Source organism: Aythya ferina, assembly GCF_964211825.1.
Source record: "Aythya ferina genome assembly, chromosome: 3".
NCBI classification, from domain to species: Eukaryota; Metazoa; Chordata; class Aves; order Anseriformes; family Anatidae; genus Aythya; species Aythya ferina.
The window spans coordinates 59721306-59736386 of record NC_140298.1 but is presented as its reverse complement, the minus strand read 5'-3'; the positions used below and the strand labels follow the sequence as shown (position 1 = coordinate 59736386).

General features: G+C 42.4%; 2 protein-coding genes across 3 annotated transcripts in view; both read left to right on the top strand.

Annotated features, from left to right (window-relative positions):
- The window catches only part of ME1 (malic enzyme 1), a 172323-nt gene extending 169192 nt beyond the window's left edge, over positions 1–3131 (top strand). The window contains exons 13-14 of the mRNA XM_084513837.1: positions 1892–1990; positions 2772–3131. Coding sequence (XP_084369963.1) covers positions 1892–1990; positions 2772–2930 — 258 coding nt within the window. The 3' untranslated portion in view covers positions 2931–3131. The remainder of the gene's footprint in view (positions 1–1891; positions 1991–2771) is intronic.
- Positions 3132–6332: 3201 nt separating this feature from the next.
- On the top strand, positions 6333–15081 carry PGM3 (phosphoglucomutase 3). 2 transcript variants are annotated; one of them, XM_084513836.1, is made up of 13 exons: positions 6333–6556; positions 6992–7197; positions 7858–8042; positions 8516–8583; positions 8885–9018; positions 9184–9379; positions 10861–11018; positions 11843–11926; positions 12436–12534; positions 12890–13006; positions 13665–13787; positions 14175–14348; positions 14920–15081. In XM_084513836.1, the coding sequence occupies exons 2-13, from the start codon at positions 6994–6996 to the stop codon at positions 15004–15006; spliced, it is 1629 nt and encodes a 542-aa protein (XP_084369962.1). In that variant the 5' UTR covers positions 6333–6556; positions 6992–6993; the 3' UTR covers positions 15007–15081. The 2 variants fall into 2 exon arrangements, with proteins under 2 accessions (XP_084369962.1, XP_084369961.1); XM_084513835.1 differs by having other exon boundaries at positions 6967–7197.

Sequence of the window (15081 nt, the reverse complement as noted above, 5' to 3'; positions counted from 1 at the left end):
ATCACAACAGTTTCATGTTTTTTTAGGATATTTATTAGTGTTCTCCATTAGAAACGGAAGTGCCCAAGAGGCTGCAGAAGTTAAAGCACCAAAAAGATGCTATTTAAATAAAGGGACCTTCTCAGTTTGTGGTGGTAGCTTACCTGAAAAACTAAAAAACAAGTGGCCCAGGCTGTGTGCCTGCAACTGCTGTCTTCTTGCTTTGCCATCTCTCCAGTTAGATCTGATAAAAGTCTTGAACAGCTTGTTACAACTACCACAAATTCTACTTTCAGTGTTCTTTTCTTCATGCCAGGTAACACAGAATTTAACTTTGATTTTGATTGACAAATCTAAGGTACTGTGAGCTGTAATACCTCTTAATTGCAGGTGATTTCTCTGATGACAAAGGACATTACCTGTTCGTCTAAGTCCTACCAACCACAACAAGAAGGACAGGGAATGATGAACTAATGAAATATTCTTGGCACATGTGCCTTACAGTTAAATTACTCCAGAAATACTGCTATTTAATCCTTTCACTATAGAAAACATGTCCTCCAAAAGCCAAGATGCCCCACTTGCTTTATACCATTTGTTCAACCTTGGCTGCCTTTCACTGAGATTCTGGAATAAGGCTTAGCTAAATTTCTCTGTTAAAAACTTACATTTGTTAAACTTTAAATGGTGAACGTGGCCACACTGTGTCAGACCTAAGATCCATACAGCCCAGTAGCAGAAGCTGAGGAAAAGAGCATAAATAAGGGGAAAGGACAGAGTGAGCCTTCTGCTGAAAATGGCTTCTCAACACTGTGTTAAACAGACTTCTGGAGCTGGAAGTTTTATCCCTGCATGGCTTTCTCTCATAAATTAGCCTGATGGCTTTTTGAACATGTTTGTGCATTAGAACATCTTTTGGTAATTAGTAGCACAATTTAATTATGAGTTCTGTGGAAAAAAAAACTTCTCCTTTCATGATTTCCTTCTGTCTGAGGATTTGGCTTTCCTATACTAGTATGAGAATTAATCACCTTCAGTTGTCTTTTATATTTTCTTTCAGTCTTCTCGTGTCTTCCTTCACAAGTCTATAGTACTCCTCCATGTACAAAAACTAACCTTTTGATCATCCTTGTCACTCTTTACACCATTCAGGATTCTACCCTATTCTTGCTTGAAGTAGGTGAAGAAAAAATTCAGACAATTCAAAGTGATGTTACATTGAGGATTTATATGTTGGTTTAATTGCATTTTCTTTTTTTGCCTCTCTTAATTCCAAATGTCGATTCATCCTGTGCACACCTTGTTTTGTCAAAGGGCTGTGCACCGCTTTTAGATAACCTAGTTGCTGTTACAGAAAGCAAAGCCTAGATCTTATGTTATTGTAGCTCCACCTAGTGGATTTTTTTTTCTTTTTTTCTGTATTTCTCAATATCAGATGTATGTTTGCTCTATTTCTCAACATCAGATTAAAGTGTAAACAAGTAGTTTACCTTCACTAGTTATACTGAACGGGAGTATCTAGTCTCTTGCTGCCCTTGTTACCATTTCCCCTCCAAATGCAAAAACCTTACTGCACCCGCCAGGGTATTGGGTAGGGTACAGAGGGGAGCAGTTCCTCTGTGAACCTGGAGTTACCGCAGTGTTAGCTGCTTAATTCAGACTTTTTACCTGCTTCTGCCAGGAGGACAAGCTGATAATAGCCAGGCACCTCTCATAACTCCCTACATTTCTAGCTCTCAGGTAGTTGTACCTAATGATCAGGCTGGCTGTTAAAAACACTACCCAGGTGGATTAAGCAGTACCTGTATGATTTGCCAAAGCAGAATCATTTCTTTGTGTAAGACTAGATCACCATATAATAAAGCTACAGCAGTATCTCATTTGAAGTTCAACACATCTGCTTTATTTTCAGGTAATAGCTGAGCAAGTTTCAGAGGAGAATTTACAGGAAGGTCGCCTGTACCCTCCTTTAGTCACAATTCAGCACGTGTCACTGAAAATTGCTGTGAGGGTAAGTTACTTCAGTCTTTTCTGGCTTCTTTTGTTCCCACTCTCTCTATGTAATTGAGCATTTAATTAGATCAGCTAACACATCTCTACACAAGCTCAAGTTGATTTACATCAATCTGGGTCTAGAGTAGCTTCTAAATTAAATTTAAATTCATGCAGGTAACCCCAGGTTTAATCCCAATACACGGAGGAAAGAGATGGAACTATGGCAAGGGTTTGTTTATTGATGTGAAAGTGGAGTGCTGTCTGTAGAGCCCAAACTACTGTCCTCCAGGTGGGCACTGGTCCCCAGGTTGTCCGTCATGAGAGCTGCACAGCTGAAGGCTTTTGGCCCTTCCTAATTACCAGTTGCCTGTTGAGAGAGTAAATCACACCCTTCATCCAGACACCATTTCAATTTGTTCCAGCCCTTGTTCTGGCCTATCAGAAAAACTAACTACAGGGGATGCGTTCTGTTTATAGCTCAGGTTTTCCAGAGGGAAGGAGGATTAATTTGGTTTTTACTGGCAAATGCAGAGAGGATGTGAATAGACTTTCAGTAACTGACCTAAACCTGCAGTTTACCAAGAAATTTGGCTGCCCCAGGGAGAGGAAGCTTTCAAATAATGTACCTATCCCAGTTTATCCCTTCGTCAACCAGCATGTCAACCTTCTTTTCTTTCACAGATGAATGTCCAGATAAAAGACATCTTTCTATTCCTACTAATTCCTACTTTTAAATCCTGTTAAATTTACTCAAATAGTTTATGAGCACTAACTAGGATTTTAATATATCATTTCAGATTGCAGAGGAAGCCTACAGGAATAACACTGCCTCCACCTATCCTCAGCCCAAGGACCTAGAAGCCTTCATCCAGTCTCAGATTTACAGCACTGATTATAACAGCTTCGTGGCTGACTCATATACCTGGCCTGAAGAAGCGATGAAAGTGAAACTGTAAATATTTAATGAAGAACAAACAGATTAGCAGGAGAGAAAAAGCATTAAAATATTCAGAACATTTCTACCTAGTGAGCCTAAGAGTAGTTAATTTTTTAAGATGGAAAAAACTTTTTCTAAATTGTAATATTTGGTTAGAAACTCAGATTAAGAAGTCATATTAATTATACATGAGAAAATAAAAATTAATCTGAGAAATGTATTTGTGTTGTTGTTTTTTTATTGTTATTGCACTTGAAATATCCTACACTATGGTTTTCACAGATCCTTTTGTTATCAAAGTAAGTGGTTGTACCTTCAGTTCAGAGTTGTGTCACAAGTGTCAATAAGAACTTAAGCAGACAAATGGTACAATGGAAAATTAGGAAATACATACAGTGACTGTTTAATCCATTACAGGTCACAATGTAATTTGCACAAATTGTCAAGCAAATTAAAAAAAAAAAAAAAAAAAAAAAGCATTTAAAGAACAGTAATTTTAGAACATTTTCCACCAAAGAGAAACCTTAGTGGCCACTCCTGTGTGGAGTAATTACAATTTTCTAATGAGACCTGAACAAGCAGAAGTTCACATATGATTAGAATACTTCAATGTTACTTAACAGCAAAACTAAAATCCTATAGATTATGAGATTTCATTCTTCCCCAGCAAGATAACTGCCATTTCAATACATTGCAATGGTTTGGCTTGAAGTTTGTGGAGTTACTTGCACTCCATTTTCTAGACAAAGAGAGAATATCAGCACGTTACAAATAGGTTGCTGTTTGACAAACTATTTTTCTTACAAATATCACTCAGCTGGCTAGTAGGCTTCCTGTGTATTAAACCTAATGAATTGCTGTTTTATACATACCATATAGACCTCTGAATATTTCAGGCCAATATGTTTTTTAAATACACATATGGGATAAAGTATTATTCTTTGTAACAAACTTCCAAATCATCGAGCTGACGTCTACTAAATGAATAATTATTATGAGTTAAAGCTCCATCATTATGGGGGAAGCAAATGCGTTAATTTTACATTTCTCTCACTAAGTAATGTCTAGCTCAGTTTCTTTGTAAGTTTTTAGAAGTTCATTGATAATTCAGCATATTGACTATATTATCTACCCACTAATTTCAACTGAAGGTATTTTCTTACTGTTCTGTTTTTTTTTTTTTTTTTTTTTTTTTTTAACACTTTCTAATCTGTCAACCAGTTTTCAAATGATACCCAACCTTTATTTTTCTACAAAGTGATTCCCTCCACAAACCTCAACGGAAGCATTCGTGAGCACTCTCATGACCTGCATTATCTGGATTTAAAATTAGCATATCCAGAAATAAAAGTCGTGAGTCTTTGGATTTCCTTACAAGGAATCATGACTGGAGTGTACTATCAGCAGTTTCTTCCTTTAGAAAAAAATGAAGAATGCTCATGCTTACAGTAAAGCTTTAGACAGCACTAACTGAATTGTCTGATCATTCTCCTGCACAGACTTTCTGATCAATGTCAATGTTGCCTTTCAAATTTCCCTCTGATTGAAATCTCATGGATAAGTCCTATTTCTAAATCAGTTTGGTTTGCTGCTTTAAAGGAATTTTTTTTTTAAGCAGAAACAGGACTGAATGCAAATTCTTTCATTGTTTTTAAGTCCTGACCATGTGGAAACTGCACTGACATGCTGACACATCAGTGTTTTAAACAAACAAACAAAATCACAATGAATTATTAGCTGTTATAGAATTACCACTCCATGAAAAATGTAATGTACTTTCTGGACAGTTCTGGAAACAAAGTGTACTTGAACATTTTTATTTATTTATTTTTGTCTGCTCTCATGCTTTAGAGGTATTTCTACAAAAATGAACTTTATTTGTCCAGACCTTCAGCTCTGCCACGGCTGCATTCAAAAAGAGGAGAGAGAGAGAAACTTCCTGCTTCATTGCATAATAGGAAACCATACACATTTTTTACCTTATGGAAAAAAAATAAATAAAATTTCCTTGGTTTATTTGGAAAAAAAAAAAAAAAAAAACAAAACATTGGTATTAATTTTGTAGTCATCAGCAGTGTACTGAAACACAGTCATTATACAGCTGCTGTCAGAGTGGTTTGATTTTTAGATTTGAGCAGCCAAGCCTCAACAGCTCAACAGTAAGTGTGGTTTCATTGCTCTGTACCAGTTTTCAAGTTATGGTGCTTCGTGACAAAGCAGAAGGCATCTGCTGGTGGTTCTTTACGGCACAGCTGCTTCAGACTTTTCATTCACATTCTTCATCTACATATTATATTGATAACATCTAAATATGATAATCCATTGTATTATACAAATAATATAGGGGAAAAAAAGAGGAAACACTAAACTTTATTCATCTCATCTTAGGTGTTTTCCTTTCCAACATGCTTGGTGTAACAGCATACGCATAAAATACAATGAATTGAACAACTCCTACTATTAAGAATTACTATTAATGTAACAAGACCATGAGATGACAGCAAAAGGATATTGGAAATGATGCCAACAGCACTAAAAGATTGTAAAGATAGTGCCCAAAGCTTACACGTGATGGAGTGAAGTGGGCTTTCTTCCCCCTCTCTGCTTTGTTTAAAGGCAAAATTCAATAGTGTGGCACAAAAGGCTGCATTTCATGGTTTTGTGGAATGAAGTGAGAGTAGATGATTCACAAAGCAGTAAAAGATGCTGCACGCACTGCACCTTGACGGTATCAGTAGAACTCCCTCCAGCAGGATGCGCTTTTGTGTCGGAAACCGCATTAATGTGTCAAAATAAAGGGGAAAGTGGCTTTGGAGAATCTCGCCCCTTACCAAATGGGCATCTGATCAATGAATTCAGACGAGTTGCTGGATCTATTAAAAAAGCCAAACATTTTACGAAGTGTTTGTGATTGTACGCACTGTATATAGAGGTATTGTCATTCTTTTAAGCACGTATTGACTCTAGGAGATGACGCATCCTCAGGATTATAGAGGATAAAATGCATACGTGCATTTTAGACCAGGAGAAAATTGAGGTTATCGTGCCTGATCTCCTCCTTTTCCTTTTCTCTTTATTTCCCTCTCAGAGGAGCCGCCATGAGGCGGGCGGGGGCGCGCACGCGCGCCGGGCTCCCGGCCACCGGTGGCCGTTGGGGTTGGTGGGGTGGGGGGGAGGCAGCACCAACGGTCGCCGCCGTTTGAAGCTCAACGGTCGCAGCGCGCGGGCTGCCTCAGGGAGAGCCTCGCTGAGGCGAGGCGGGGCGGGGGCAGCCTCCATCGCTCCTTCACCCCCTGTGTCTGCGGGCTGGGGGCTCGCAGCCGCCGCCGGGCGTCCCGTCAGCGCCGGCTGCCGAGCGGGCGGAGCTCGGCTGCTACGTGGCTGCGCTGAGCCCGGAAGAGGAGGGCGGTGGCGGCTGAGGGTGGTGAATCCGGGAGCACCCCCCCGCAAGCGACGCGGCTGAGCCCCGGGGGGCTGCTCCTGGAGGGGTGCTCAGAGCCCGTCCAGCGTTACGGGTCCTGAGAGCGGCCCGAGGGCTGTCGTGTTCTGTCGTGTTCTGTCCGCGTTCACGCACCTGGCTGAGCCGCAGCCCGAAGAAGATACCCGCTGACACTGCCCGGAGCTTCCCTGCAATTACCCCTGAGGGTAAGAAGAGGGGCGGCGGGCTGCATCAGGGCTCAAGGGTTGGTGCGTGGAGCCGTGGCCAGGCGCAATGAGTGGCTAGTGATGAAGTGGGAAGCGGTCGACCCTTTGCCAGAGCTTTGCTGGGAGCCCTGCCAGTGGACAACTGAGAATTTCAGAGCTCCTCGGCTAAATCGCTTCATTGTCTTGTGATCTGGTGAGATCTGGCCCTGCTCTGGTTATCTAGTGTTGCACTGGGAAAGCAGAGGCTCCTTCATGGGTTGCTCCCGTAGTGGCCTTCCCCACAGTCCCTCCAAGGGGGTTATGGGCTATTGATGGTATTTTCTTGCCCTCAGTTTAAGATATCCGTGGCCTTCAAAATTAAATGAAGTGCAAACTGTGAAACTAACTTTAATGACTGGCTTCTCTCACAGGCATCTCTGCTGCTTCCTTCTCTAGAAATGGATTTTGAAGCACTGAACAAATACTCAGCGCTGCATCCTAAGCCTGCTGGACTCACCCTTCAGTATGGCACTGCTGGGTTCCGCAGCAAGGCAGAGCAGCTCGACCACGTCATGTTCCGCATGGGCTTGCTGGCAGCTCTCAGGTCGCGAGCCACAGGATCTACCATCGGTGTCATGGTTACAGCATCTCACAATCCTGAAGTAAGAACAACCTTTTATTTTAAAAGACATCAGATGGGGTCACTGGTGGAATCAAAGCTCCTCACAATAATGGGAACAAAAAGCACCCAGAGGTCACGTCCTGCAGGTACCTGCACATCCTTAAGGGGTGTGTTCAGCCTGCTTCCTTGAAATATGATCTGTGGCATGTTTAACATTGCTTTTCCTTGATAATATGGGAGGGTTCGTTTGCTGTCATGTGGAGAAGTAAATGCTGCAATGTAGGAAATTTGTAACATGGGCAAGGCCAGGAGTACCCTTGAAAAGATGAACATTTGAGCAAAATCTGGTAGTTAAATAAAATAAAATAAAATAAAAAAATAAAAAAGTAAAATGCAGCAGTTACAAACCAAACACTTAGACTCTTAGACTGCTGATGCTATGGAGTATTCCTTAAGACATTTTAATGTCAAATGAACTTGATGCCAAAATTATAAGGGAGTGGGAATCTGTGACTTCATAGGCTGCTTATATTACTTTGGGGGATTGTTGGAGCTTGGAATAAATAGCTAAGCTATGGCTTTCCAGAAACATTCCATATTTAAAGAAGCAATGTGATTAAGCCTTGTGTCAGTTGTCTTCAAAGAGCTTTTAAGTTGCCCACTTTTAGGCTTAGTGTGTTCTGTTCTGTTTCCTTCTAAGGAAGATAACGGTGTGAAGCTGGTTGATCCTCTCGGTGAAATGCTGCACCCCTCCTGGGAGGAATATGCCACCCAACTAGCAAATGCAGAGGAGCAAGAGTTACAGAAAACACTGACTGAGATCTGCCAAAAAGCAGCAGTGAACCAGCAAAAAGACGCTTCAGTGTTTCTTGGTAGAGACACCAGGTAATCACAAAATAGGTGTATGCTGCTTTTACAGAGGTGCCAGCAGCTTGTTCCTGAGGGCTGCAGAGAGCTAAGCACCCAGCAGCCACGTTGGGCCTTTGGCACTGATTTGTGATGATAGCAATCAACAGAGGCGTTCCAACATTGTTGCTGTATTAGCTTCTCTGATAATTATGAGAACTTCCTAGCACTGCTTCTGAATTGAACACTTCAGTGTTCTGTTTTGTGGGCACCATGTCACATCCAGGTGTGTTTTGAAGTTTACTCATCTCCACAGTTCTTTGGCCTAGTGACTGTAAATTTTTTTTTATTGTTGACCCCTTCAGTAGAGAAAGGTATGGATTTCTTCATGTTGAATCTAAGTCCACTGGCAGGAAACCTGCTTTCCATAGTCATCTTCCACATGCGTTTCCTTTCCAAACCACGCAAGTGTTTCCTGTAAAGGTTATCATCTGTGTTTCTTTTTTTTCCAGACCAAGCAGCAAGAAGCTTTCACAGGCGGTAATAGATGGTGTCTCTGTTCTGGGCGGTCAGTACCACGGTATGTTGAGTTTTTGTGGTTCTAGTCTGATGTCAGGTTTCCGTGTAAATGTGACCCTGCTGTGTAGACCTAATGCAGCAGCCCTGATGCCATTTCCACTTCGACGTGTAACACTCTTCTTTCGGAAGAGTTGGATTGCTTTAATGCAAGGGGGTTCATCTTTTAGCAGAACTTGAAAAATTTCTTGTGTGTTTCCTGTGTTGTGTTTGGTTACTGTAGAATAGGAAATACCGTACTGCTTTTAAGGAGGAATTAATTCAGTGTTGTATTTTTGAATATTGTGCCCTTTGTTTTATGTTAGATTATGGTCTGGTGACCACACCACAGCTACATTATGTGGTCTGCTGTCAGAACACCCGGGGGCAGTACGGGAAACCAACACTGGAAGGTTATTACCAAAAACTCTCCAAAGCTTTTATGGAACTGATAAAAAAGGTGAATACTGGTTCTTGTCTTCTTGCAAGTGTATGAAATGGGTATCTCCTGATTGTTAGCCTGTTTGGGTCTGAAATTTGGAATTCAGCATGTTTCCGGGTGTGGTGAGGGTGCCTATGGTGTCACTCGGGTATGAGTTCCCTTTGCCTTTCTTCCTTTGCCAAGTCTCCCGGCTCTGGAGAGGGTCAGCGGCATCTGAAGATTGACTGTGCCAATGGTATCGGAGCCCTGAAGCTGTCGGAGATGCAGCCCTACCTCCCAAAGGAGGTGCTAGTTCACATCTATAACGATGGAACCAAGGAGAAACTCAATCACTTGTGCGGTGCAGATTTTGTAAAAGTTCACCAGAAGCCACCTAAAGGTACATAGTCAGTAATTTTATATCTATTTATCTTCTCTCCAGATCTGAAAGTGCAGGGAGTAACAGCTGCAGGTGAGCTGAGCTCCCTGCTTTCTTACTTAGTGAAGGTATGAATGGTTCTGCTTGCATGATGGAAAGAGGGAGTCCTCTGGCAGTTTTGGGCACAATCCTAGGTCAAAATTGTTTGGAGATCTGTGATGGGCTGATAAGTGACCTGAATGTTAAGCTGGTGGAGCCCAAGGATCAGCGAGGACACGAGCTTAGTTTTATCTCCCAGTGTGTTATCAGGAAACGTTGATATTGTGGGCTGGGCTCGCAGAGGCTTTCCCAGGTTCCTGAGAAAGAGCCGGTGTAATTAACACCTTGGTGCCAGCACATTGATGGATTGACCTCACCCAGGGGAAGATGACTTGAACCAGCTGCCTGCAGAGAGCAGCAAGGAAAATCCCTGAAGTGGGAGAACAGAGGCTGCTTTGAATATTAGATTACCTGAGGCTAAACCGGGCTCTCCAGTCAACAGCTGCACCCTCGCCTCAGCTGTTCACCATGTCTGGACACGGCGGTACAGCAGCATTGCCCCCTTGCATGCTGCTTGCAGGCACGTTTGGGGTTCCTGCGCTTCGCAGGACAAAAGGTGTCAGCAGCGTGGGCGGGTTTTCTGGTCTGCTTGTGTGCTAAGTCTGTTCCCCCAAGAAGGGGTTGCAGGGTGCGGAGCATCCTTTGGAGCTCCGAGCTACGCTCCTAATGGGCTCTGAAATCAGCCTAGGGATGGCCAGATGCAGTGTTCCTGAGAAGTGAACTCAGATTAACACAAGGAAGGGTCTTGGTCAGCATCTTGGAGAAGAAAAACCAGGTGTACCTTAATAAAAGAGCATTTCATTTTCATGTGCCATTGCTTTGTCATATGGTGACTGCTTCCTAGCCACTTCTGTATTGGCACTAAGCCTAGAGAGGTTTTGAGGCTGGCACTCAGCGTGTGTTAGACACACTGCTGAATAAATCGAATAGCGAGCCAGCGAAGCATGAGGTGTTCTCAGGCCACCACATCTACTTACGGGTTTTGTTCAGCTCTGAGGGTTGCTGGTGGTTGCTTTGGAGTGGGGTTGTTTTACCAGTGTTGGGGTTTGCGGGCTCTCTTGCCGAACCTAATGCGGTGACGGTGTTGCTGATGGGCGTCTGTTTGCCTTCTGCTGGGACAGCGCCTCAGGTGCCAACGGGAGCGAGGTGGCGGTACGGGTTTGTCAGGTGGGAACAGAATACAATTAAGAAGTCTAAGCTATAGTAGTTTAGTAAACTATAGCCATTTAGTACAGCGTCACTGTTGCAAGCTTCTTGGTAAAAGCAGTATCAGTTTTTGACCATTGATTTTGTGTGTGTCTGCACAGAGCCAATTTCTGGATGTGATCTGCACTGGGACTAATTTAAACGTGTTGTAACCTTTTTTCCCATCTATAACTCGCATTTCTAACTCTGTGCACTAGGGCTAGACATGAAGCCTAATGAGAGATGCTGCTCGTTTGATGGCGATGCAGATAGAATTGTGTATTACTACACGGACACAGCTGGCCATTTTCACCTCATAGATGGAGATAAAATAGCAACTTTAATTAGTATCTTCCTTAAAGAACTTCTTGCCAAGGTAACTTTAATGTATGAATTGAATGCTCATGCTTTGAATAGAGAAAAGTGTAAAATACTTGAAAAGAGCTATTTTAGTTTGTACCCATGTGGTTTTTTTACGTATACCTAAAGTAAACCTGCTTTGAAGAGATGTTGTGTACCTCGTTGGCATGGCAAAAATGTTACTTTTTATAAGGCTGTGACTCCCAGGCTCCAGATTTTTATTTGAGCACTGAAATTTGAACCTTGAAGCTTTTCTTAGTGAGAGAACTTTTCCACTTTTTGTTGAACGTAGTGATTTTCCATTCTCTTATTTTAATATCTTTCATTATTTTTTGGGTTCAGTACTCAGTGCTTCTATGAAACTGGATAAATGTTGAGCATTCTACTTGCATGAGAACTTATGACAGCCATGGGGTTTGTATGACATCATTCTAAAACTAATATCCGTAGCACAGCATCCATCCTCCCCAGGGAATAGAGGGAAAAAAACAAAGAAACAAACAAACAAAAAATAAATCATGCTTTTTCAGAAATTCTCCTAGTCTTGGTGTTAATGATGGATGCTCAGTTTGCAGAGCCCAAGGTCCCTGAGTGGAGCGCTGCTTCAAGCCAGCCACAGAAACTGTCAAACACAAAGAGTTGAATAAGATTCCTGTTGTCTTAAACGTGTGGATGCTCTCTGATGTGTGAGCTAATGCCCTGATACCCAGGAGTTTTAAGGCTCTGTAGGAGAATGTAGATCCAGACCTGCACAAGTATTCTGATTCTCCTTCCACTTGCCCTGCCCCTCTGACTGTGTTCCTGGGGACAGTAAAGTGCTTTGCTTCTTGGTTTGCTCAGGTGGGACAGACGTTGAAGATGGCAGTAATACAAACAGCCTATGCCAATGGGAGTTCAACACGGTACCTTGAGGAAACACTGCAGGTATTCTCTAATTTATCCCTGGTAGTGTTCTGCTGATGTTGTTTACTTTTCATGTAAGTGTAACATGATCATTAGGAAAGCTTAACCTCGGCTAAAACAAATGACTCTTTAAAACCTGCAGCAGTTAATAAATTAGTGGCAAAGGAGATTTGGAAGAACAAAGCTGAAAAGTGCTAGTCAGCTTTCACTACTTTAACTTTTGCCAAACCTTTTTTTTTTTTTTTTTTAAAAAAAAAAACAAAATTAGGATTTCCTTGGTTGTGGTTTTTGTTTTTGAATCAACCTTTATTTCCATTTGAAGAAATGAAATCCTCTTTTTTTCATGCAGTTTGCTGAAGTAACGGATAATTTAAGCTCTTGGAAGCTCAGTAGCTGTGAAACGCAGTGTGGTTAGTTTGTTTGTCACTTCATTTGTGACATTTGTTTGTCACTTCAGCTGCAGTTACCATCTGCTGACCAGAGTGAGTCTGTAACACTGTTTATATTCTCTGTATATCCCTGGGTTGTAGGTGCCTGTTCACTGTGTCAAAACTGGAGTGAAACACCTGCATCACAAGGCTCAGGAGTTTGATGTTGGTGTTTATTTTGAGGCAAATGGACACGGGACAGTAAGTACGAGCATGCAGTGCATCATATCTGCAGCCAAGACATACAAAAAGTGTCAAATTAGCCTGAGAATTAGGTCTTTTCACTGTCTTCTTACAGTTATCAATGAGATTTTTCTCTCCTTGCTTGAGAGCAGGCTCGTTTTCTGCCTTCGTTCTTTATCATAGCAGTGCCACTGCCTTTTCTGTTCTGTGGAGGGGAAGTGAATTAATAGAAGCAAACCTTAATGACAATTATTTGGGTTGGCGTAAGTGGGAGAAGGCTTTCTTCTTTTTCCCCCTTGCTATGTCGGCTTTCTTCCTTGATGTGGGCTGGTCTTGACAAGCTTTTTTTTTTTTTTTTTTTTTTTAATTCTAGGTGCTCTTCAGCAAAGCTGCTGAAAATACAATAAGACAACTGGCAAAAGAAGAGAAAGATGATGCAAAAAGAGAAGCAGCGAAGGTGCTTGAAAACCTGATTGACCTCATTAATCAGGTAAAAGCTGAGGGAAATAAATCACTATGAGGATGGTCATGGGGCTAACACTGTTCAGGGACAGTTGGAGCAGGAAGTAGCATGGCATGATGGAAGGCAAGAGGAAAGGGGCAGTAGCAGTCTTCAGAAAGATGTAAAACTTTCTCAGGAATGGATGCAGAATGCTTTAGTCTGGTGTAGGCTTCTGGGTTCAGAATCAAAGGAGAGAATAGGATGGCAGAAGAACCTAGTGATAATATGGGACTTGTTCACGATTCAATAGCAAGTAATCTTTCAGCTGATGTTTTCCACTGATGTTTTCGGTGGAGACATTCCCTTGTCTGTGCAGCCATGGGAATCCCCATGTGTCCTAGCACAGCCAGTGTTTTTCTGGGAGTAGTGCCCAGTCACACTTCAGGGGCCAGCTTTAAGCATCCTAACCCCAGAACAGAGGTGAGGTGCCGGTTCTCAGTAGGAAAGTTGCACAAGTGTGCTGCAGTTCTCCTTACCACAAATAAAGCATGTAGAAAAACAGGAGAAAAATAAAATCCTACCAAAACCAAGACAAGTGGGCTGCCTGTGCCTTCGCTTTCTTCAGGTGGAAACTAACTGATCAAATCATGCCTTCATTTCTGCACTGCTGAGTTCTCCAGCTCTTCCCTTTCTTCCCTGCTCACAGACGGTGGGTGACGCCATCTCAGACATGCTGGTGATCGAAGCCATCCTGTCCCTGAAAGGTCTGACTGTGCACCAGTGGGATGCCTTCTACACTGACTTCCCAAACCGGCTGCTCAAAGTTCAGGTAAGTTATGTGCGTTTCTTGGAAATATGCTTACGCGAAAATAGAATTCCACCGTGTAAATCAGTACTTCTGTTCCACTTTGCCTGTGGCTGACAAGATCTGAGCATTCTGGGTGAGAGAGACAGGCTCAAGTGTTGCTCTGCTATAGGTCAAAATTTAACTGTCCCATTTTTCTGAGGCCCCTGCCTGCTCAGCAGCTGGACTCTTCTTCCTGTGCCACTTAGAGGAACTGTCCTTAAGTTAGCCACAGGCAATGGGACAAACTGTGCTCTGGTTCCGACAGTGCCACACACCAAAGCCTAAAGCCCTCTTAGCAGTGGCCTGCTTCATTCTGCCCGCAGGGCAATCCATTTGCTTGCTGTAGCAGGAAGTCTGTTTCTGTTGCAGGTTGCCGACAGACAAGTTATTGACACAACAGATGCAGAAAGACGGGCAGTTACACCTCCAGGGCTACAAGAGAAAATCGATGCCTTGGTGAAGAAGTACAAGTTCTCGCGAGCATTTGTCCGTCCATCGGGAACAGAAGATGTTGTTAGGATATACGCCGAGGCAGACACACAGGTCAGAACTTAAACAACTTCTGTGTAAGCACTGGGGGGTGGTAATTACATCAAATGCAACAGGTACCAGACTTAGCAAACAACTTAGTGATCAAAAGAAGATCTCTTCAGATTTTCTTAGATTTATAAAAGCGATGTTTAATGTTCTTAACATCTAACTCTTGAAGTCAGATATTTCCAAAGGCAGATTTGATGCTAAATTTTGAAAAGAAAGTCAACCTTCTGAGAACTGAGGATTGAGACAAAAGTTACCTAGGCAGCCGTTAACTGCATGATTTCTTAAGAGGCAAAAAAAATCAAAGCAAACTTTGGATGCTCTTAAGAATTAATCCATATGTGAACTTAAAAGTTGCAAAAGTTGCCACCCAAAGCTCTTCAGTCATAGCTCACACCCCCATCTTCATGACCACAGTTGCGTAAGGCACCTCAACATGACACAGAAATAGGGGAAAAACAGTTAGTTCATGCAAGTACTGTTCAAGGCTCTGGCTGTAGCATTGCATATTCATTCTAAATTTATTCTAAACTTCCACTCCTGACACCGGTGTAACTAACTTCACAATATTCCACAGGAGAATGCTGATGCCCTTGCCCATGAAGTAAGCCTGGCCGTTTACCACCTCGCCGGTGGAAGAGGAGCACCTCCCCAGCCGCTATAACAATACGACTGCACCTGAAGTTCATAAAACTACTTTTTTTTAAATAATCATTTCCCTACCATTGGCTAATGTGGA

Coding starts and splice junctions, on each gene's coding strand:
- PGM3 (XM_084513836.1), top strand. CDS start 6,994: ATGGATTTTGAAGCACTGAACAAATACTCAGCGCTGCATCCTAAGCCT. Junction 7,198..7,857: donor CAGCATCTCACAATCCTGAA/GTAAGAACAACC, acceptor TTTCCTTCTAAG/GAAGATAACGGTGTGAAGCT. Junction 11,927..12,435: donor ACCTTGAGGAAACACTGCAG/GTATTCTCTAAT, acceptor CCTGGGTTGTAG/GTGCCTGTTCACTGTGTCAA.